General features: G+C 37.8%; 1 protein-coding gene across 1 annotated transcript in view; it reads right to left on the bottom strand.

Annotated features, from left to right (window-relative positions):
• LOC306846300 (fibronectin type III domain-containing protein 3B-like) overlaps positions 1-25,334 on the bottom strand; it is a 160,426-nt gene that overhangs the window by 31,191 nt on the left and 103,901 nt on the right. Inside the window, exons 4-12 of the mRNA XM_079379569.1 lie at positions 23,357-23,433; positions 20,734-20,965; positions 19,501-19,779; positions 7,609-7,667; positions 4,585-4,742; positions 3,276-3,335; positions 2,056-2,194; positions 581-634; positions 139-263 (exon numbers count right to left, since the gene is read on the bottom strand). Of these exons, the coding sequence (XP_079235695.1) occupies positions 139-263; positions 581-634; positions 2,056-2,194; positions 3,276-3,335; positions 4,585-4,742; positions 7,609-7,667; positions 19,501-19,779; positions 20,734-20,965; positions 23,357-23,433 (1,183 nt within the window). The remainder of the gene's footprint in view (positions 1-138; positions 264-580; positions 635-2,055; positions 2,195-3,275; positions 3,336-4,584; positions 4,743-7,608; positions 7,668-19,500; positions 19,780-20,733; positions 20,966-23,356; positions 23,434-25,334) is intronic.

The raw sequence follows: 25,334 nt of genomic DNA on the forward strand, positions 1-25,334 counted from the left end.
TTAAATATTTGCCTTTATCCCAATTTGCACACAAGCCATACTAAAGAGTATGTAACATTAATGTTATTGTGTTTCAGTGTATTTAAATACTTTGTGTAAGCCTAGAAAGTGTTTATGCATGTAATTCTGCATTGATACCTCATTCCTATGTCGTTGCGTGCTGCCACTCGAAACGTGTAGGCCATGGCTGGACACAGATGAGTGAGTTTGTAGTGCCTTTGGCTTCCGAAGTAACATTCTCTGAAAATGTTGTTCTTTTTGCCCTAATAGATGAAGTAGATGATTAACACATACATTTCAGTCACTACACTGCATCAAATCACTGAAGCCATTCAGCTTCTGTAATGAATGTATGAGTGCCAACAGTGTGCGGTGGTCTGTGAAGGATGCACATCACTCAGATACGAATCTTTAAATAGAGTGAATGTGAAGAGGACTGATGTCATAAAGACATCATTAGTGTTCAAAATGTTGAAATGAGTTCATTCAGAAGGCCCTTTTACTAAAAATGTGAAAAGAAATTGAATAGTAATAATGAAAAACTTTATAAAGCCTTTCTTGTGAACCAAAAAAACAATACCTCATCCCACTCTAAAAGGTAACTGGTGATTTTTGATCCATTATCGACTGGTGCCTGAGAGAACAGAGATAAAAAGAAACAAATTAGAACTGGAAAACTGGATGAAAAACTTATTTCCAGATAAAATGTGTTAAGTAACAGGAAGCACTGTGTACTGGACCATGAAAATCTTAAAGTAGTGATAGGGAGTCGACTATGTTTGTAGTGTCCAACATCGCTTACTTTTTCCAGTCCGATAGAGTGCATAACAGTTGAGTGCACTATATCAGCAAGGATTGAATGACAATGTTAACAGGCTACTCATTTCTTTTGACAGTCATGCCAAAAGTGTGCCGTTTTAATAACAGAAATTTAAGGCTTTGTGTCGAAAAAAAAAAAAAAAGATTAAAATTTAGTTTGCAGCAATGATTGCATTCTTGTATTCTCTTCCTGACCTGTTTGGAGTCAATAAGTTGATTTCATTTACTGCTACGGTGGGAGTCAGAGTGAAATCCAAAAAACCTGGAATCGAACACCCCTATCTTAAGAACAATCCCTACTTAAAAGTATATTTCAGTCAATCATTAACTCACACTTATGTTATTCCAAAACCCTTATGAGTTTCTTTATTTTGCTGAACACATGAAGAGAAAGCAGAACGTCCATGTTTATATTTGTCGTACAATGAAAGTAATTGGTGATTAGGGGCAGTTGAACTATAAAATAATAATAAAAAAAAAACATTGACATGTTCATACATCTTGTGCGCTATATACTCTATACTCACATGCACATTGGTCTTCTTGTTTTCTAATTCAGCATTAATGATAATAAGAAATGTTTCTTGACCACCAAATCAGCATATTAAAATGATTTATGAAGTATCATGTGACACTAAGACTGAACTAATGATGCTGAAAATTTAGAATTGCCAACACTGAAATACTTTGCATTTAAAATAAAATATATTAAAATACAAAGCAGTTATAATAGTTACAGTTGTAATAGTATTTCACAGTACTGTATTTTTGATCAAGTAAGTGCAGTCTTGCTGAGCATAAGAAGCTAAAATTTAGTGTTATGTAGACTATTATAAAGTGCTTTCTGCATTTTTTGTGGCCCCTGGCCATCATTAACAGTCAGTGTATAGAAAAGTGTAGCATGATCTTTTTCTTCTCCCCCTTTTATGTTCCACAGAAGAAAGTTAGTTAATTAGGGTTGAAGAAAAACGTGAGGGTCAGTAAATGATGGCAGTTTTCATTTTTGGATGAACTCTCTTACTTGATCTCTTTAATACTTTAAGAAGAATGGAACATCATCTTCAATTCTACCAGGTTCATTAGACTTGCAAAAAGTTCTCACCTGCAATAAAACTTCACAAACTTAAGCTAAAATGTACTTTGAGTGAAGAATTGATATGTGATATCTGATGCATGGGAAATTATCTGACTATGGCTTTAACTTCCATACTAGTGCATGATAAACAGTGCTCTCACCTTCCACTGCAGGGTGAGCGTGCTCTTTGTGCGGTGGGATAGTTTAGGGGGCAGCGGGCAGTCTGGGGTACTGCTGTGGGTGGTGAAAGCCCCCACGTCAGAGCACGAACCCTTCACAGAATTGCTCACAGCGTTCACTCTGAGAAAGACAAACACATAAATTTAGTGGCATAGCTCATTCAAAGTCACCTATACTGCATTTATAGCAGGAAAAAAAACACTTTTGCGTGTTCCACAGAAGATCACTTAAGGGAGAAACTTATAGTGCATTCAAGGTGCTTTTTATCACTAATTGAATTCATGACCTTGGCAGTAAGTGGCATTTAAGTTACAAGAAGAAAAGCACAGCTGGGCCTTGTTCAATACTTTAATACACTACAATCAGAAATTCAATGCATTTTCTGATTGAGTGCACATTGCTTTTACAATGCCGGGAAATTGCTTTTAAAAAAAGATGAGCTAACAAAAAAAAGAAAAAAAATCTAAAAAATGCAGCACTACACTCTTTGCTTATTTCGGTGCTGGAAAAGGTGGGACAAAAATCATCTAGACACACATGACATTTCCCAACAGGTCGCTGAGATTTATAAAGAGCAAAAAATAGTAACTCTTAGGGACAAACAGGGTGTTCCCCATCTATCTGTAGAAACGAAGAGTCTCCCAACATCCCTTAATCAGAACATATATTCAGCTCCAAGTTCAACTGCTGCCAGGGGTCAAAGGTCGACTGAAAACCCAGCCGACAATTTCAATGCGTTTTAATGAGGAGCCAAGCAAACCGATTCTCCACTAACAAGACCTCCCGATGACAGAATAGACCAACAACGCCTATTCGAGGCAGCACAGATTACATCAATGTGGGCTTGAAAGGTTCTTTGAAGAACAGTACATGCATCATATTTAATCTTGACCTTTCCAGCGCTGTGATGCACGGCACTTTCTGCTCAATTAATCACAGGTAACAGGCAGAGAGACATTTAGAGAGACATTTAGGTAGAGCTGAGAAAATTAGAGAAAATTGGAAGTTAAAAATTATGACTAATATTCCATAAACGTTAACTTTACATAAAAAAAGAAGACTGCAGATAATTGGATCACTGTAATGACAACACTGATCATCCGAAATGATCAATGGACAATGGACTCTAATCACAGTAACCGTTTGAGCTACTCGAATCTCATGGCAGATTGCAAGAAATAAAGTTGAGAGCTACGCTTACCTTACGTGGTAGTCTGTTGCTGGTCTGAGATCTTTTAAATTGCATTCCAACTCGTCTCCACTGAAAGGACACACATACATGATGGTTACTGACCTTAATGGATGCCAGTAATAGAGTTGTGGTGTTCAAAGCACAAAATTGACTTTCATAAGAGATGCTGCTCAGTTATTGAGCACAATTGCTCAAGGGAAAAACTGTGATTGCTTTTGCCTTGATGGATTTTAGGGTTTTCAGTGACCATTTTTCCTTGCAGTGTGACTATATTTTATTAGAGGTCGCTTTAGTGCAACTCCAAAATTGCCCCATTCTTTTAGATTATGCACTGTCATTTTCTTTTCGAGTGTGGGAAACAACAAAAGGATAACACTCAAAAGTGGGCTGGAATGGCGCTACCCGACCGTGAGGCCAAATTGAAAGGCAAAGCACAAACCAATTTTAAACAGCACCAGTAGTGCGTCCCATTTAAATTGGAAACATTTCTGTTACATAAGCCTCTATGGAGACAACAGATTTTAATATGCAAGTTAAAACCATATTAAACATCCACAGTGGTGCAGTGAAAAAAAACTGATTTATGCACAAAAACAAATTAGAAATTGTATTAACAAGGGTCTTGGAGGGACTAAGACCAAGCTATTCAAGCCATTTTCAAGCTAAAAAGCTGAGTAACAGGATTGAATGAATTGATCATTTTATATTTTTATGAGGTTTGCTGTGCTAATTTTGTAAACTTAACTGTTAACTTAAAATTTGGACATGTTTGGATACAGTTTAAAGCCCTGATTTGTGTGATTTTAATTTAGCAACAAATACACATAAAAAAAAATGTAATTATGAACTCAAAATATCACTTTACCATGATATTTTTGTGGAAACCATGAGACTTTTTTTTCAGGGTTGCTTGATAAATACAAAATACAAAAGAACAGCATATTTACTGAATAAAAAGTATTAATGTATTTAAAAAAACTACTTTTGAACAGTAATATAATATAACATAGTAAGATTTCACCAGCACTACTGCTCTCATATTTTAAGTCTGAAGCTTTGAGTCATGCTTCAAAGTGGTGATGACAGGGTGTTAGGCGTCTGATTATCTTTCCTGTCTGCTCTCTGGATATTGAATCATACACGTCCTGATGGGAGAACAGGCTGGATCCAATGATTCTTTCTGCTCGATGGATGATATATTCATGTCTAACTTGCTCCCTTGTGGTGAACACTGCTAATTTATGAGAACATAAAGACTTCTCAAGGACCCTGAGCGGAAGACACAGCTCCTCTGTGATTATACTCTGGTCTATCTTACCTATAGATGACGTGGTACTGGCCGTTACGACCCTTGTCTGAGAGAGCGACCTCGTAGCTGCAGGTTAAGGGGTGTCCGTTACTGTGCCTGTCTCTGTTCTGAAGGCCTGCTGGTGGAGCCCAGGTCAGTTGCGCTGTCCGGGCCTGGATATTAAAAACCTGTTGATAAACACAGAACAAACAGCATCAAGAATCTGAAACAATATTACTAAGCAAAACTAAAGTACAAATATTTAATTTTGTATCTCAATTAATATTATTATAATGCAGAACACACCACTATACAAAACTACTTCAAGTCAACCACAACCACACAAATGTGCAGGACAAACAAATCACTATTATAAACCGAGATTATGAATTCAACAAAAGTGAACGACGTTTTAAAAACAATCCAGAAACTCAATGATTTTCTCAAAAGGAGCATTCAGATGTTGCTGCAAAGAGCTCCAATTCAAATCCAATTTAAGACAAAAATTGGAAGGAGCAAGTCATTTTGAAGAGAGTTTGTGGGATTGTCATTTCATTATGAGGTTAGCATACAGCTAAAACCATTCATTTGCTAAACCTACCAGGATTATAGACCTACAGGTAAAAAGTAGAAACCTACAAATAAATTTGGATCAATAAAAAATGTCCACCATATCAGGTAGGTCTTTACATTTTTACAAATTTCTAGGGTGATTTATGCTGTTCAAGCATAAAACAAAACAAACTTTCTTTAACTTTTAACCGCAGACATTTTACCAGGCTAATGCTAACTCACATCTGCGTTTAAGGCCTATGGTCTGCACAACTTTATACCTCTGCAAGGCCAACTATCTATGTGTCAAACACAGAGCTGAAAGAGACAGAGCGGCTATAACTCCTCTGTTAACAGGTAATTCAACGTAACACGGTGTATGAGGGTATAACGTTGACATGAATGAGCTGCAGACGTCTCACACTAGCTTCAGTTAGGCAGAAGCAATCTAATGTCCGAACCAAACAGCTCTCAAACACAATCTATCTTGCAGGTGAAAGTATGTCCGCGGATAAGCTATGGTTGTTGCCTCTTGGATGTGCACAGCTGGCATTGCCACTGGCAATTTTGAAGCTACTGCAATATGTTCTCAATAAACCGGCTGCCATCAGACCCAGCTTTCTGCCAAATCTGCCAACTTTAGTCACTTTAACACCTTCACCAAAGTGAAAAGCTCCGAGACCTATACAATTTTTGTTGTTGAAGTTAACTCTTTTCTTGTGACTCATTCATAAAGTTCATGGTGAGGACACTCAGCAGGAAGTTATGCTGTTAAATTTAACATATGACCTTAGAAGCCCTTAGGGTAACATGTTTTGTGACAGTGCTACCTACTGTCCTGTATAAAAGTGGTAAATTATGTCATAAATATAACCTTGCTTTATTTCTTTGGATCATGACTCAATCCTGAACTGTGGTAGAGAACTTGGGATGTTGGCCACTGAACATCAGACATACAAAGGAACTGGCCCGAGTCTGTAGTATTCAGAGACTTTCTGTTTTGTGTTTTGCTGGGAGAGCTACACCAGCTGAATTCAAGTTCATGAAGAAACTGCACCAGAAAGGCAGCTCCATTACAGGCTTTTGCACAGATGAGGATGAGGGCAAATTGAAGTCCATTACTTCCAGTCCCACACAGCCCTCCAGAATGCCTCATCTTGAGACACATTAAGCCACAGATGTTTTTCAGCCTCCCTGCATCTATCATGGTATATTCCTTCTGTGCTCTTGCATTTTACATCACATTTTCTTCCATTAATAGAACTGCTGGTATTTTTTTTATTTGCATGTATAGTTTGGGGCCAGTATGAATTTTAAATGTATGAAAGATGTCTCTTATACTCACAAAAGCTCTATTTATTTGATCAAAAATGCCATATAACAGTCATATTGTTTCAATTTAAAATAACTTTTAATATATTTTCAAATGTCATTTATTCCTGTGATGGCAAAGCTGAATTTTCAGCACCCATTACTCCAGTCACATGATCTTTCAGAAATCATTCTAATATGCTGATTTTCTGTTCAGCAAACTACTCTTACTATTAGCAATGTTGAAAAAAGTGGTGTTGCTTAATATTTATGTTGAAACTGGGATGCATTTCTCAAGATTCTTTAATAAATAGAAATTTAAGAAAAAAACATTTTATTTCAATTCTTGTCACAATGCAAAAGTTTTTACTGCAGATTTTGTTAAAGTTTACTTGCTTAAGAATACAAGTATTATTTTCTTTAAGAATTTTCAAAATGCATTGCAGAAAGTGTCAAATGCCAAGTTTTGCTCAAATGTAATATATAGACAATGACTCAGTCAGAAAGGGAAACAGATGCCTGAATTTAATTCTTGTCCTTATTAAACATACTAAAAATATAATCTGTCTGTCTAGACCATTTGTTTGCAGTGTTAACACGCTGGCTTTCTTCTAAATTGCCTTAATATCACTAAAATTATAATAATGTGGGATTAATACAAATGAGACAGCTGTTCAAATATCACGAACAAATGCATGCAAACTAAAACACAAAACAGAAAAGATGATTGATGAATATGGGCTAGTTTTACTTATGGATTATCACTTAAAGTGACATGGTGTCCTCAGATACTCCTGAACTAAACAGAAAGAGCAGCAGGCTGATTGAACAGATGGGAAAAGAACGGAGCAAAACATATCAGTCAGAAAACATTGTTTTGATGGAAATGTTCACCCAGTCAAACACTGCTTGACAGTGGACCATAGAAATAAAAACAAAATGCTGCCACTATGTGGCTGCAAAGGGAACAGTTTGGAATTGTAAACAAATCTGAAAAGATCACTGTGACTTTTACCAAATGTCCTCCTTATGACATATAAAAATCATTAATCATGTTGTGTTATTTTTATGCGTGCTTACATCTGCAGCCTGTACTTTCCTTTGGCCAATAAAGGACATCATGTTTATCTGATAACATTAACCATTAGTATTTTTCACTTGTGAGGTTTTTAACTCATATTACAGACCCACCTGTGGTTTTTCCATTCCTGAGAGAACATCCTGAACTCTCTTTGCTTCTGAATCATGATCTGTAGGCATGAGAAAGCGGAGAAGAGAGAAAAAACAGAAAAACAAAAGGGTGTTATTCCATTATGAATCAGCAGGGGTCAGTTTTAAGTTAGAAACTGAACGAGATTAACGCATAGAGTCTTAAAGGGATAGTTCACCCAAAAATAAAGAATATTCTGTCATATTGTCCCAAACCCAAATTACAACTTTTATTTCTCATAAAGGTGAACAATTCCTATAACCACTAGTACATTTTCCAGTTCATGGACTTCTTTGAAGACAAAACAGACAGATTTGCTGAGAAAACAGCAATGTGTTTGAAAACAGAATATGGATTTGAGGAGAAAAGTTTGCACAAGGCATTGGAAAACTTTCCAGAAGCGCAGAGGAGCCTACAGACCCCACTGAAAGAGTGCTGGCACAGCAGACATGAGCAGTCGGGAGCTTGTGGTTCTACATCTCAATACTGAATCATGTCTATAACTCGTACGTAACTCCCATGCCAAATTGAAATCCGCACATGGAAATAAATGCTCAATTACCTCATGTTCCCAAAGCCAGATTAGCTCACTTAAGCTACCAGATCATCAGCAACAGACAGTCTGACAGAATACCTTTAAATCTTTACTGCCTCCTGTGGTTATACACACATATATATACACACACACACACAAGCACAACTGCCCACTAACCCTTGATTTATAATTTCCACAGTGGACTCAAACACACAGGATCCACGTGAGCCTCCATAAGAGTGGACTCTTAAACTAAACTCTTGCTTGATCTCACTCTCTAGATGTTAGTGTTGTAAATCAGTGCATACGGAGGAGTTCAAGTGTGTGGCCTCCCCTTGGTATCTATAAAATTCTCTTTTGATAAAAGGTTTACTGAAGTGAGAATGGATTAAATAGCACTTAGAGCTGATGTAATTCACCTGCTGAGAAACTACTGACATTTGCCTCCCCTTTCTGAGTTTCCATTTCCATAGTGTCAGTATGAGTAGTTAAATCACAAATAAAAGTATGTGTATAAATGAGCAGTTGACACCGACAGTGCCCTGCAGAGTGTCACTATTTCATCTAAAACTATTTTAGAGAGCCTTTTTTTTTTACAACTTCTTTAATAATTTAGGGTTCCCACACTTTGAATCAGGGGTTTTCCATGAGCTTTGCATTTGTTTGTGATTACTGGATTTTTTTTTTCTTTTAAAAAAGCATACTTTGACAGCCACTGCTGAGTTGACTTTTTGCATGAGCTACCAATTTTTAAAATTAATACATAATAGATATTGAATACATTTCTTCAAGACGACGTTCCTTTGTCTAAGACAATATTTAAAGGCCCCCCTATCCAGGTGTACAAATAAAACAAACTAAAAATATCATGCCAGTTATATAATGTATATACTGTATTTTTTATTTATTTTCATTTTTTTAGATTGAGGACAGATCGATGTTTTTATGCTGGTTTGTGAATTTTTGCTCCAAATAAAAATAACCCAAGAGCCAAATGTGCCTGTGTCAATATTTTTAGAACAGCTCTCTCAAAAATAAAAAAATGTGTGTGTGTGTGTGTGTGTGAATTATATATTAAGCTTTTTACAGAAATTTTACAATTTTACATTTCATGAGTCTTTCTATAGACTTCATATTAATAGTAAGACTACATGAAATAATGGTGATAATTTGCCCTGTCACAGCAATGATAATATAATACACCATCATAAACAAACTGAAAACGAAACTGGAAAACCCCCCCCCAAAAAACTGATGCTGGAAAAGAAAAAGAAAAAGGTTCACAGACACATTATTTGTCATCCACCCAAACACACTACATGAGTATGATTGATGTGAGTATTTCTTTCTAGAGCAGAGAGCACACTGGGAGTTCACAGCGCCTCTGGGCCTTCAAGAGTCACAGCAACAGTGATGTCACACACAATCACCTTAACATGACCCCGGGAGCGGTGGCGTGCGGTGGTGTTTTAAAATGAGGAGGCAGTTTTATATATATGCGCGTGTTGTCACATTTTCCTGGGTAAATAAATATTACATTTAAAAAATAGAACAAATAATTATATTTTGTATTTTATTACTATTATTTTTTATTTTATTTAATAATTTTAATACTAATTATACATTTCATAGTGTTTTTATGCATTTTTATATTCATTCCAAAATAATAAATAAAGGCAGTAACAATTTGAACAATATTCTGGAAACAATAAGGTTTCATTAGTTAGCTACTTTAGTTAACATGAATTAAGAATAAATTTAAAGTTTTATTTTGACGTCACACAAAGCAGTTATATCAAAGACTATATAATACCTTAAAGACACTATATCTAAGCAGGAGAGTTGTTTACTTCATAATTAGTCAATAACGCCATTATTTTTTATTTGATTTATCGCAGGAACCAATCATAACCGATCATATCCAATTATAGCGCGATGGAGGCATTGCCTCCTCTCACGTGACTTTCCCATTCATCTCACCGCACACTTTAGGGTCTCTGTTTTAAGTCTATAGGCCAAAGGGAGGTAAGCCTCCACTGTAACTTTACCTGCAGGTGTCGCTGTTTCACAACGTTACTTTATAAAAATCGAGTGACTTTTATACTTTTAATGCCATATTTAGCAATATTTGAAATTCATATTTATAATATCGGTTATTTTCTCATCCAATTTTTTGAGACACTGTCTCCCTTGCCTCCCAGGAGGAAACGCGCCTGCCCGGGAGGTAGGCACAGGGAATGCTGGCTTCCTCTTACTAATGGAAACCGCTGGAAACCTTACTAATGCTGTGTGTATATGTGTGTGTGGGTGAAAAATTGAGTTTACTGAGTAATACTGAGAAGTGATGAGTAAATGTGCAGATGTGGAAGAATATGAGGTCGCCTTCCTCTTGCCATTAACAGAGCACTCATTTAAATCCACCCAAACACAAAAGATGGAGTCATCTTTGTAGAGTCACAGTCTATATGCGAGAATGGTGTTTTGTAAGTCCTACTAAAACTTCCTATTTTAAAAGGAAATACGTCAACACAGGAAAGAACATGGGCTCATTATGTAGTTTTCCTAGGGTCTCCACAGGGGATTGACAACCTGTTCATCACCTCCACACTCAAACTAGTCATTAGGTTCACTTCCTGTGTGTCCATCCTCTCCTCTCCTTCCGCTCCTGTCCTCGGAGGGAACCTCTTTCAGTTGTACTGCTGCCAAGCTCAGATCTCGACTTTCCAAAGCTTCACGTCTGTTTCTCACGCATGCAGTTTCCACAGGGAGCCGTAGAGTCGAGGCGAGCTGCTCACTCTCTGTCTCGCCCTCCTGCCACGTTCTGAATAACTGCTGCTTCACAATATATAAATGAAAATAAATAGAAGACGAGAAGATGATAGAACAGGAAGAAAGAAACAAACATTTCTCATTTTAAAAGTAGAGCTGTCTAATGCTATTCTGCATGATGCAGAATAATTTCATTTCCTTCTTTCTAGTGTCTCTCTGGATGTCTGGGGTGGACAGGAGTTTCTGCCTTCAATTATAGGCTAAGGTCAAAGACGGGAGAGCGGAAAAAGGGGGGGGGGGGGGGTGAGAATAAGGAATGTGAAAAGGGGACTAAGAGTAAGTGAATATAAATTACAGAAAGGGAAGAAAGTGAAATCGAAAAGGGAAAAGAAAATATTTGACCAAAGCCAACGGAGGAGAGGTGTGTTATTGCCTTTCTAAACACCTGGACTCAATTAGGTTTTTTTTAATTGCCAGATGACAAACAAAACGCTGCACACCCTCAAAAACAACCACTGCCCAAAACAAAACAAAAAACACAACACAAAAAAACAAAAACAAATCAGACACAAAGCAATGCAAAACCAAACCAAACCAAAACACACTACCAGGAACAAAACACAAACAACAAAAAAAATTACAAAACGAAGAAAAACAAAAAGCAAAAACAGAAAACAAAATCAAAATAAAAACTAAACTAAAAACACCAGAAACAAAATTAATTTAAAAAAGATCTTTATATGATGTATGTTTTACATACATCATACATTTTTATACATATTTTACACAGGTTTCGGCTGCCAGTAAAGAACAATTTTTATTGCCCCCTGATGGTGTAGTAACATTATCAACCAGCAGGGGCTAACTAGACCATGCTACCAGCCAACCCCTGAACCTTTGCTAACAAACCATCATAATACCCTAGCAACCCACATAGCAACATAAAAAAAACACTCTGAACAACTTAGCAAACCCCTTGGACTGCTCACATAGTTAATAACCTGAAGGTCAAAGGTTATAAAGGTTATGACCTAAATGAGTCATGTGAGAGCTCACACTTGACCCTACAACAGTCTTTAAACCAACATGGAAACCTCTATTTGGATGTCAAAATGTTTCCTGACAGTGGTCTAGAGCTGTAGTGTGAGTGGAGTGTTTTGGTGTTTAGCTCTATGTGAATGAGAGCGTGTGTGTGTGTATATAAGGAGGTGCTAGGTAAACATCCAAAACTGAATTTGCAGACTATCGGAAAAAAGCATCCAAGAACACCCACAGAGCTGCAGACGCCAAACGGTCAGGCCAGTAACTACACCCACATGTCTGTGCGTGCATTTGTGAATGTGTGTGATCGCTAGAGCACCGTAGAACTGTTACAAGGGCCTAAAAACAGATCACATCCTCTAGCTAGCATCCTGAATACGGGTTACAGATGGAGAAACTACGCTGCCGCAATCAGAAGGACCGATCAGTCAGACATAAACATGTTTCACAGTCCACAATTCTGTTAGAGGGACCGATTTGTTTGTTTGCTTTACGATTAAAGCATCGTGGAATTTTTCTTCATGCACTTCACCCTGAAAATAAAGAGTTCTTTTGTGGACTCATTCATCTTTGTGCAGAGGCACGTGCTCACTTCTGCCCCCTAGTGGAGCAAGACGAAACATTCTTGATTAGTGACATTAGCCTCCAGGAGCAGAGTTGTGCTGTGAATCCATACAAAAATGCAAAAAATTACCAAGCAATGGCTTAGTCAAGCAGACGATCATTAGGAAAAACAAACTGAGGTTGTGGCTATACAAACAGAACACAGTCGGGATGACTACACTGCCTGGAAATCAAACTATATTTGGGTTTTTCTGTTTTTACACAAGCACCTTGCAATACACAATGCATTATGTTAAAACAGATATTGATTTTTAAGTCACCACAGGAAAGACTAAATTGACAGGTGATCAAAAAAAAAAAAAAAAAAAAAAAAAAAAATCACATTTTTTGCAGAAAATGTAACTAATAACGGGTTGGTGAGGAAGGGAGGGTGTGTGGGAGGAAGAGCGAGAAAGAGTTGCAGGATCCCAATCGTTCTCATCTCCACATAGCACACATTCCATCTGCTCAACAGCTGGCTGTCTAATCCCGCTCTCACACAAACCTGTGCCTCCCTGAGAACCACTTCCACAGCGCACTCACACTCACACACCAACATACAACTGACACGGCTACTCGTGCACAAAACAGACATGCAATGTGTAATACACACGTGTATATTCTCTTTAAACTATCTGTCTGTCTATCTATCTATCTGCATTCTTGTCCGTCTATTCTACCTACACAGTCTGTCTGTCTATATTGTCTGTGTCTTCTTGTATCTGTCTAAATAGATGTGCTGCCTTATGTTATCAGAAACTTCCAACTTCCCACTTCTGAAGTTGCAATTATATGTTTGTTGCGTTCAAGTGCTTTGTTGTCGGGAAGAACAGGAATCATGGTGGACATCCCTCTTATGAGTTCGTTCTTGACTGTTTTTTGGGGAGATCTTAAAGCCAAAAGATATGGCGGATATTTAGTCAATATCAAACAGGTTTTGATGTAGTGTCCCATACACTGGTACACACTGGTAGATATCTAGCTGGCTGATGATTCCTTAATTTCAGTCAAATAAATGCTGTTTTGGCTGTGTTCGAAACACACAAAATGCATCAAATGTTTATGTACAGTATATACATAAATATACATGACTAACTTCAGAAAAAAGCAATGTAGATGTTGTCAGGGGAAAAAAAAAACGAATAAAACTTTACAGTACTACAGCTGTTTCTCTCTTCCTCCATGTTGAAGGTTTATGGACCGCCCAACTCGGAAACTCTGGTATCAAAATGATCTTAGTTTCCCAGTTGTAAATATGACTTGAGCGGCCGTTGATGTCCAATTTCTGATAATTCAGATAGCACGTGAAGGCATTAATATTCTGTCTGCCTATCTACTTATAGAGAGTATGGCTGTTTATCTATGTGTATCTGTCTATCTAGATAGTCTGTCAGTCTGTCTATCAGCATTCTTGTTTGTCTGTCTGTTGTCTATCTGTATTTCTAGAAAAAAGATAGTCTGTCTATCTACCTAGACAGAGTATGTCTATCTGTCTGTCTGTCTATATAGATTGCCTGTCTAGAAAGATAGTCTGTGAGTTTAACTACCTAGATAGACAGCCTGTCTATATTATCTGTCCTTTTGTGTATCAATCTGTCTAAAAAGATGAGAATTAGAGAATTTCTGTCTGTCTGTGTATTTGTCAAAACCATATTGTACGAGTAAACCGACCTCGTTGATCACATATTTTAAACATCAGCAGTGCACTGCCTCTTCTATTCTACATCATTTAGCACCAGACTAAACTGCTCAGCTTACCTTGGAGAGGTTGAAATGAGGACATGAAGACATTCGGTCAAAACCATCAGAGCAACAGCTCCATATGTTAGCATTGCTCATTTGCTCTTTGATTTTCTACAAAAAGCATATGATTGATAATGTAGGGGTATTTGAGTGTGTGTTGGATAAATAATTGTTTGCTTTCGTTTCAGTATCGGAGAGCGCCAGCCCCCTCAGCAGAATGAATTCTTGTTTTTCCACAACTGCCAAGCATCAGTCTCTCGCCTTTAGTGTGCTAGCTCCATGTCTCTAGCTATCTCCAGAGGGACGCTCAGTGGCATTCGCTCACAGCAGAGATGCATGGCCTCACTACTGCCAAGGGACACAGGGATACGCCAGCGCTTCGTGGAAAGGAACTGGAAAGAATGGAGAAAGTTGGAAGAGGCTAGAAAGGAGGGATAGAGGGAAAAGGAGAGAGGCGGAGGCTGGAGGGAACGAGACTACTGAGAGCTACAGAGAGACTGAGCCAGGGAGACCTGCTCTGGATGCCTAGTGGCACATTCTCCACAGGTGCCAGTCTATTTTTGTGTTTACTTTGTACCTCCTTATTTTACTGAATACTGAATCATTATTCCAACTTATATTCTAATTCTTTTAGTCGGTAGTTTGAACACATCTTAATGTCTTAAATACTTTTTCTCTTTTATAAATGTGCATCACGTGTAAGTAAAGTGACCAACTGACCTTGAAACATGTAAGACATTTTTGGATCGGTTGACATAACTTTCTCTTTTCACTGCTGCATTGTCCTTTAATATCTTAGATTTGTTGAATGTCCATTAGGATACAAATTTTCCAGTTTCCAGCAAAAAAAAATAAACATCATATCTACATAAAGAAAAATGTAAGTAAAATGGTAAAGAAAAATTTAATGATATTACAAATATTTCTAGCACATACAGAAAAAAAAAAAGATTTTGAGCAGTGAAAATGAGCCGACTTTGCTATTCACATCTTCACTTTACTATTTGTATTTATATACAGTATATATTATACATACAATTTCACCAGAGTACATTGAGTAAAAAGTTAATGTGATTGATACAATAGAACTGCAGCCATCTAAAGGCTTGTTTTCATATGCACATTTAGCAGAAACCACCACTAATATCCCTGGCACAGACAAACACTTCCACTGAAACAGATGCAGTTTGTGCATAGTCTTACTGTAAGAGCTGTAAGAGGGACTTCTCAGAAACACACACACACACACTCTCCAAGTTCTCAGCACTTTCTATGGCACCTTCTTAAAAAAAACAACCTACCCAGACTCATAAAATAGTTGAGAGTAAAAGATCAAATAAGCACCAGCAGATAATTGAAAGGTCACGTTTAACTAGGTGGAGAGCCAGCATCCGGTTACCAGGTCTTATCTGCCCTTGACCTTCTCATATGATTCGGTTTCCCCAAGTTGCGTCACCCATTATTGCTCCATCGCATGCTGTTATCGAAGTGACCTCGGGGCATAGCCTTTCTCAGTGACTCATATGTTTTGAGAGAGTGAATGTGGGAAACTATTACCACTGTGGCAAGAACACAAAGTCAAGATTAAGGAACATCTGTTGCTTCTGGACTGTAATGATGGACTGAAAGCACGTGACTGGAGGAAATGCACAGTGCCCAAGAGGAGCAGAAGTGAACATCTGTTTCTGCTTGAGTCCATGCAAACACACAAGGCAAGCTGGAGATAGAAAGGAGTTAATGTCGAAGTGCTGCAAGCCTGATACCATGAGAAGGTTAATCTAGTGGCCAGTCTTGCTCTGCACACAGGCTTAGCCCCAGACTAATCTAGTTAATGAGGGTGGAGCGGTAGAAAGCACAAATATCCATGCAGCTAAAGGAGCTGATGGGCCCCGGGATGTGGTTTCCTGTCTTATGTGATCGAGCTTTGTGAGCTGAGGTGAGCACATTTATGCCTATGGGGTGATCTGAGCGAAGACTGTCCAGCTGAAGTGCTGAGAGAGGACGAGTTGAGTTGTTTTCACAGCTCTAGCTGTCTGGTAGCCAGGCCTGGATCTTCAAGCTGCTATGCCAACACCACAGTATTTTCGACAGTTGGAATGTCTGCCCTTTTGTTGCCCGTCTCTCTCATTCCCTCCATTTCTCTTTTTTTTTTTTTTTCTTAAGTCTTGAGTTTGATCACACTATTGCAGCTTCCTGTCAGAAAGAAAAAAAAAAACTAACTTAACCTGATCTCCGACGTGACCCGGGGAGCCAAGAAGTCTGCATACGTGTATATGTGGTAGTGATGATTTATGCATAGAAGCAAGGCTGCAGTGAAGCCCAGATGGCTGTAGCCCTCAGTAAGTGACGTGAGCAAGAAGCCTCAAGTTTGTTTTCTATCCTTCATCAAGCATTCAGTCGATTCCACAGAAGAGAGCCACACGCTGTGGTCTATTAGACTCGACCCCAGTGCCCTGCTTCTTTTGACCTCCACAACACTCATCCGCTTGGCCTACACTGACTGCAAGGTTTCACACCCTATTATGTTCAATAACCAAACAACATGTAAGATCATTTGTCAGCTTTAAAGGGACAGTTCACCAAAAAATGAAAAAGTCATCATTTACTGACTCTCATATCATTCCAAGCCAGCATGACTTTTGTTTTCTGCGGAATACAAAAGAAGAATTATTCTGAAGAAAGTTAAACTCTTTTGTCTATACAATGCAAGTCAATGGAGTCCAAAACAAAATTGGATCTCATTGACTTGTGTTGTATGGACCAAAAACAAAAAGCAAAAACAAAGCGAAGCAAAGCAAAAAATAATAATATATATATATATATATATATATATATATATATATATATATATATATTATATATATATATATAAGAAGCAAGAAAGAAGCAAGTTCCACAGAAGATCATATATGTTTGGAATAACACAAGGGTGACTAAATGATAATTTTTGGGCAAACTATCAACAGTTCAAGAAAATATGATCAGCACACAAACTTCTGCTCATTGTCCCAATTTCTTAACCAGCTAAGTCAATGCACCTCTGCATACATTTTGACATCAAAATTGAATAATAATAAAAAAAAGATTTTAAAATATCATGTAAAGTTTTTTTTTCTCCATTATTCAATATGCAACACAAAATAACTATCAACAAATAATCATCTAACTGTATATGTATAAAAAGAGTACAGCAGCTAAAGTTATTGAGTAATAGCTTGACAGGCAGTATTATCTCCTGGGAACTCTGCTACAGCTGGCGTTCGCCTTTGATCCTGAAGATACTCCAAGTGTGTGTGAAACATAGCAACACCATATGAATGTACTGTATGAGCAATTCTTGTTTTGCTTGTTAGACTGCGAAGGCCTGTCCTCAGCTGATCAAAGAACAGGCGGCTTGTGCTTGCAGCAGACAAATCGCGTTTCCATGATGTCAGTGCACTCAAGTCTTACAACACCTGCACATAATACTACATGTTCTGCCTTTAACACATAACACGTAGATTAATACATTGAATATGGATGCTTTTTTTGAGGGCCAAAACTGCCCTTTTGGCAGATCAAATAAACGAAGGGGTCATTCCCTTTGCCGCACTTGTCAGCACTTGCAAATGTGTACGCATTGACGAAACACCTGGGATCAGTGGCACTCACGTAATTTAAAGCAAAAAGGACACCAAAGGCTGAGAGAACAAAAAAAGAAAAGAAATTGGCAGAAGTGCAAAAAAACGGCAATGACCTTCTGGAGTGCAGGCGTGCATTTAAATAATTTCGAACACTTATGGATGTTTACTCATGAAATATTCATGTTAAGAAAATATTCCTTAGAGTGGGAAACAGTATGTGAACAGCATCTTAAATTGAGCTCTTCCACAATCGGCACTGCAGGGGGCCTGATAAAGCACATGTGGAACTGGTGAGGATCGACGGCCAAGCTCAAAGGACCCCTTCATTGGGAGAACGTGACTCCACAGGTATGTGGGCTGCCTTTCAGCAGAGGCCCAACCTGAGACACAAGGGCCACATTGTGGGTGCTGGAAAAACGATAGCACCTTGGCGATTCCCAGCTATGCAGTTTCCTCGGCATGACGACCCCCTTTACCTCTATTGATGCACTTTTTTTAAGAGGAGAGACAAAAACATTGTGGGTACATGGGGAAACATGCATTACAGATGTCTAATGGAAGCCGTGAAACATCAGAGGCTAAATATTCTAACCATGTACAAGATGATTTAATGTAACCACAATAACATCTATAATGTCTTGTGTAAACGTTGCAGAGAATTTTTTGGCACTAAGCAGAATGTAACCTCACTCTGCTCTGACTCATGAAATTCCTTGTTACTTAACTTTTACATTATGAAAGAAGAGGACTTTACATTGATTTATTTTTATTAATAGTATTACAATAATATTTTTAAATTATATTAAAAATAAAATATTTTATATGACAATATTTTAATATTTATCAAATACCTTTCAAAGTTTGGGGTAATTAAGATTTTTTTAATGTCTCTTATGCTCAACAGGCCTGAAATGATTTGATTTAAAAAAATCAGTAAAAACAGTATTATTGTGAGAATATTGCTAGAATTTAAAATACCTACTTTTAATTTTTAATAAATTTAAAAAAGAAAATTTCCTGTGATGGAAATGTTTGTGCAAATATGCTTTGGTTTATCCATCCTCTTTTTATTTGTATTATTAGTTGCTAAATCTCTGACTTATTTCTAAATCTCATGATAAGTCATATTCTAAGTCAAGAGTTTATTTTAACAAAATGTGTTATGTTCCAATTTGTGAGAGTCGGAAAATGTGTATTTAAGATGGTCGTCACTACCAGTAAGGGAGAGGTGGATGGATCGAGAGCTTGCAAACAAGACTGTAGTGCTGTGTAGCATATAAAACTCCAGCCTTGGAAGAATTGGCGGGGAGTTAGTACTCTTTAAAGTACTTAGCAGTTCTAGTTTTAGACTTTATCGACAATCTTTGTTTTAAACTCTTAAACGTATTTATTTGCACAATTTGCACATCCGCCTGAAATAAACTTTTGGACGCAAACTTCGCTCCCATGATTTTCATCCTCCTTGTGACTGCTCAGGTCGTTTATCACCAACCCCCCAAACTTCTGCATGATAGTTTACGAACTTAAAACCAAACCTACAGACCTGCAAAAGTTCATACCTTGTAAGTCTGGCTCACTGGACCTGGGGCTACTCCGAGCTCCACGGGTGTTTTTTTTAGCTCCGGGACTGCTTCCTCCTCCTCCTCCGCCACCTCCAAGATTTCCGTGGACCTTGCCATAGCCATTGTACATGTTGTTGCAGCCCATGTTGCTCTTATAGATGGAGGGAGGGCTGTTGAGACGATTCTGACGCTCCAGTCTGTCCTTCATCTTCTTTGGTGGTGGTTTGTACTGCTCATCTCGCCCAATGTAGTTCATCCCATACACAGGAATTATCTCTGCGGCAACAAAACAATCATTCAACCATGAAGCTGCTATTTAAGTTGGAAATATCAAAAATTGCATTTTTTAAAAGCAGGTATGGAGAAAATGTACGGAGCACCAAAGAGAAGTGATGGAAGTGATGAAAAAAAAAAAAACAAGAGATGCAAAAGTTTTTGGTTTGGTTTTGGTATCATGTATTATGTTCCCCCGAGAAACTGTATTCACTTACAAAGCATTTGTGTTAATTTGCAAAACTATTGCGTTTCCCCCAAAAACATTGTGTTCTCTCGCAAAATTATTGCGTTCTCTCAAAGAGTACAGAAACTTGCAAAACACTTGTGTTCTCTCATAAAACTTCTCTCACCAAAGTATTGCTTACCGAAAAACTTTGCAATTAAAACACTTGCATTCTCTCTCAAACTATTGCGAAAACTTTGAAAACTAAGAAAACTTTGCGTTCACTTGCTAAAAAATTGTATTCTCGTGTAAACATATTGAGTTTGCCTGAAAAAAACTTTGCATTCACTTACAAAACATTTGCATTCTCTCGCAAAACTATTGCATTGCCCTAAGAAACTTTGCTTTTGCTGAAAAACATTTGCGATCTCTCAAAATTATGGTGTTCTTCTGTGAAACTTTGCGTTCACTTGCAAAATTGCATTCTCACAACGTACTGTGTACCCGAAGGCATTGTATTCACTTGCAAAACACTTGTGTTCTCTGGTAAAACTTCCCTCACAAAAGTATTGTAAAAATATTGAGTTTGCCTGAGAAACTTTGCGTTCACTTGCAAAACACATTTGCATTGTCTCGCAAAACTATTGCAAAACTTTGCGTTTGTTAAAAAACCTTTGTGATCTCTCTCAAAACTGTGGTGTTCTTATGAGAAATTTAACTTGAAGAGATTTCACTTGACATGGTAAGAGGAGAGTAGAGAGATGAATAAGTCGGTGATCATACACTCTTACCTTCATTGTACATGGGTGGGATATGATGCTGGTAGTACTGGTGGTGGGGAATGTCCCCAGGGCTGACGGGTGGGTAGAAGGCCGTGTGCGAGTTGGGAATAAAGGGTGGTGGGGCCATGTATGGAGGTAAGTGATGAGTTGGAGAGATGGCTGGGGAATAACTGGGAGGATAACATTCTGGAGACTGGGGGGTGACCACCACTCTCCGGACCCCTGTGTTGTCCTCCAACACCTATAGTGAGAACATAAGATTTTATTCATTTTAATGAATTTTCAAAATTATTGACTTGAATTCCCTGACATTTCCAGTTTAAAATCATATAAATGTACAAATAAAAAATGTATGAACAGTAAATATTGATGCAAGGCCATGAAATATCAATGCAATGTCATAAGAAAATAATAACAAGTATTATTATTTCATAAGTCTCAGGACAACAATGCATGATATTTTGAAATCCCCTTACCTGTCTGGCCTGCTGACCCTGAGAGTGCGTTTTACGTGTATGTGTGTGTGTGTGTGTGTGTACATGACTGCATGTTTGACAGGCCTATCAATAAGCAGACGGCAGTGTGAGATGAGGTGTCAAGAGTGATCAGCCAAGCTTAGATCAAGTTCAGACTTGCTGTGCATTCAGATGTTGAGCATGCGATGAGAAACACTGTTTCAAGTAACAAAAATGTTTTTATTATTTTAGTTTTAGTTCATTATAATTTTCCTCTGCTATGGGCTTCCAAATATGATCTACTAATATGACCTAGATTTTAAAGGAGATGCGTGTAATCAATTTTACTTAAAGTGCATCAAATTTATTCATAACAAAAGCCTAATTACCATATTAATCCTAACAAAAATCAGATCCTGTTCAGCCTCACTGCAGTACTAGTAACACAATTATGGAGGAAAACGCAATGACACTGCCAGACACCACAAGGTTAAGTAGGGCGACAATATGACAGCTAAATATCAGAGGTCATTATGATTTCATAATACTCAACTGAGGTGATCTCAGTTTGGAGAGCTGCACTGTACAATAAGGATGAATTAGTCTGAAAAGAAAAAGCTGCTACTAAATGTGTCTGGATACTGGTCTCCTGTTGTAAGATGCCCACATTTCTGACTGTGCTTCCCGCTCCTAGCTGGCACTGACCTAAATTACACACAAATACAATGACCTTTGGACAATTAGCAGATTTCTTCGACTGCCACAGGAGGGGCAAAAATCATGCCTATTTAAATCAAGAGGGCATGATTTTAAGTTATGTGGATTTTAAATTCAACTTCTAAAACAAAATAAATTAATATTTTTTAGAAGTTGGATTTAAAATCTACTTGACTTAAAAATTATGCCCTTGTGGTTTGAATTATATAATATAGATTTTTGCAATAGCAATATAATGTAATGTAATCAAAAAGAAAATGGGTGCATGACGCCTTTCTGTTTTCCTATTGAGAGTACAGGGTACAGAAAAAAACTAAATTAGGAAACCAACTATAAGTAAACAGAGGTCTAATCTGTTTGTGCTCTAATCTGCCTTTCTGGGAAAAAGCATCACCAGATAACAACCTTTACTCAACACTGGTTACAGGGTCATATGGCTCCCCAACTTTCTCTCTCTGCTGTATTACCTCTCTGCTTGGTCTTCCATGACATTCTAGCAGGTATTTACATTTTACATAAGTGGTTAAGGGTGAGGAAAAATGTCCCAGCAAAAAGTCCATGGAGAAATAAAGAACAGCATTACATGAAAGTTGTGAAAAAAAAAGAACCACTGCAACCCATTTTTGGGTCTCAAACTACCAAATAAGAACCACAGGTCTTAATAATACCCTAGTGAATCAGAAAATCAACTTTTCATAAATTACAAACTAGTCAAAATACAAACATTCTTAAAATTCCTTTTCAGCATAGAGTCAGAAATGGCGTTTCTCAGCTTGTGCGTAGAAGCTGAGGTGAACTCTAAATGAAGACGTAATGTAACCACTAGGCTGCAGACCCAGAGCTGTTGCCGTGCTGATTGTATCTCTCCAACAGCTACTGGTCAGGGGTCTGCTTTCATGTCTGGATGATCATGAGCAAGATAAAGATTATGGTTTGGAGAGCTCATTCCAGATCAGCACTTGCTACATATTGATTACTTCTTTCATCTGACAGATAGGAATCACCATGTGGTTTGGAACGACGACAGATTCTTATATAATGCCTAATGGATCATAATAGAGATGTAAGAGTCCTGTTCAGACCACAAGTCTTACTTAAAGTGGTGAGAGGAAGTCGCTCCTGAGGGCATTATTAAATACTGTTGTTGCATTAGTGATTTTTTTTTCATACATGCACACTTGTAAGCACATTCTCAAATACAGTTTTGGCACAGCAAGACAACTCTACTAATTTATAATGTGCTGTGTCATTTAAATGAAGCAGAAAAGAAAAATTTTAGATGATGTTTTTGGACGTGGTATCTTGTCCCTGTGAGTTTAATATAATTTCCACTAAAAAGAAATTAAATGAATAAAAATAAATATATTTTTCCTTTCTCAAATCCAATTCAAGCTGAATTTATACATAATACTTATTAATGATACTATCCTGAAATTATGACATTGACATTTTGCATTCACCTGTGAGATGTAGCCGGGAGGCACATGGATGGGTGGGATGGATCCATTGGGTGACATCATCGGAACCTCCGCAGGCCCTGTGCATACGAAAGAAACAAAAAGTTAAATATTCACATTCACCTCAGTATGTTATAATGTATGATAAACATGCATGCATTACAATCAATTAAGAACAAACTGGCAAAACAAGAGACCAGAATCAAGGAATGCACCCTCTTAGTGATGAGTTAACATGGCAACCACAATTCATTTGTGAATTACTATTGTTTCGGTCTGCTACACTGATTCTGATTCATCCAAAGGAGAAATATTAAGTTTGGAATCTGAGAAGCAGGAACAGGCTTCTTCAGAAACTTGCATAAATTTCCAGAGAACTGCGATGTATTCATTAGTTCTGCCCCTTGCGTGTCCAGTTTGGCTAACTTGATCTATGCTTTAAGAGTGCAGCATTCTTAATTCCATTTAACGCATTCCTCTATGTTTAAATGCAAATATCTGCAGATTCTGTCTGGGTCTGCTGATAAGCACCCAACCATGCATCGATGAAAATGATTATAAATAGATATCATTCCATCCTCATTGGCAAGCGGCCGAACTGCTAGATACTAGCCAGAAATGGATCAAACATACAAACAAAGCAAACTGGCCAATAAAGGCCGCCCCACTTGGCACGACACAGAGGGCTTTGGGTAATGGAACTGGAGCAGTCCAGACAGACCGTTATGCAGGACTGGAAAGGATTCAAGCAGCATGGAAAGTCTCCCGTCGCTCTGTGTGCCTCTCATCAGGCCTGATTTACTGCATGTCCATTCTCCAGATCCCTCGCTCGCTTTGACTCTGTGACTGATGAGATCACCGCACATGACAAGTCACACACCTGTCTGAAAACTTGCAAACTCAAGGCCCACTGTGAGACTTTACTCTAAATAAACATCCACCTCATTTTCCTTGGTTCAGCTGTTAGATAGCAGTATCATCTTCATATTTTAGAAACATTCACCAGGTTGTTTTGTTTACACCCTGAAGCTGTTAGGCTTGATAGACAAGAAAGGGATGCCTAAAAGAGGAAGTGTAACTTTTGAAATCATAATGGAATTACTAAAATGAAGATGTTTCCAAATATACTGTACAGCCAGCAGCTTGAACATAAACCATCTAAGATAAAATCATCCACGAGTTAGTCCAAAGTAAACCAGATCTAAATCACCCCTCAGCCATTTTTAGATTCACTGGAACAAATATACTCAAATCCAAGGCAAATCCAAATTATGCTGTTGACTTTTCCATTGCGGTCTCTCTCTGCTCACAGTAGCGGAGGTCTGACTAAACCTGGTAAAGACATCGTCCCCTCCTGAGACAGCAGCAGTCAGCTCTGCAAAGCTTTGGCCAGCATAAATCACTGGATGGGTTGTAATGAATTCTACAGTTCATTCTTCATAAGCTGCCAAAGACTGTTCACAACATTGCTAGTCACTCACTACTGTGTCATATCCTCAAGGAACATTCCAGAACCGCTTGACTGGAACATTTAAGAGGTGCTAGAATAAGAGTGAAAAGATGGATGAATCTCTCTTAGATGACATTACACGTTTGAAGTGTGAAAACTTACTGTGAGAAGCCTGTTCTAGTTATACTGTTATGATTAAAAAAAATCATCTTCAGACAGGTGTATAGGCTATATAAAAAAGATTACTTAAACAGCTTTAATGTGGCTAGCTTTAACTTGCAGCTAACCATATTAACTGATTATTAAGAACGCCTTATATCCTTTAGACAGACCTACTGTGAGCTACCAGGTTGTTAATCAATGATACTGTTTGCTTTGTTGAAGCCATCAGCCCACATTATTTCAATTTATTTTTAAATATTTGTATTTAAAAGCAAAATCCACATTACCCATGATTCTGCAAAAACATCTCTACCAATCAGGGAATTAAAACAAGCAAAATGACACCAAAAAAATTCTTTAGTGCAACAT

This window comes from Barbus barbus (assembly GCF_936440315.1).
Source record: "Barbus barbus genome assembly, chromosome: 26".
Taxonomy (NCBI): Eukaryota; Metazoa; Chordata; class Actinopteri; order Cypriniformes; family Cyprinidae; genus Barbus; species Barbus barbus.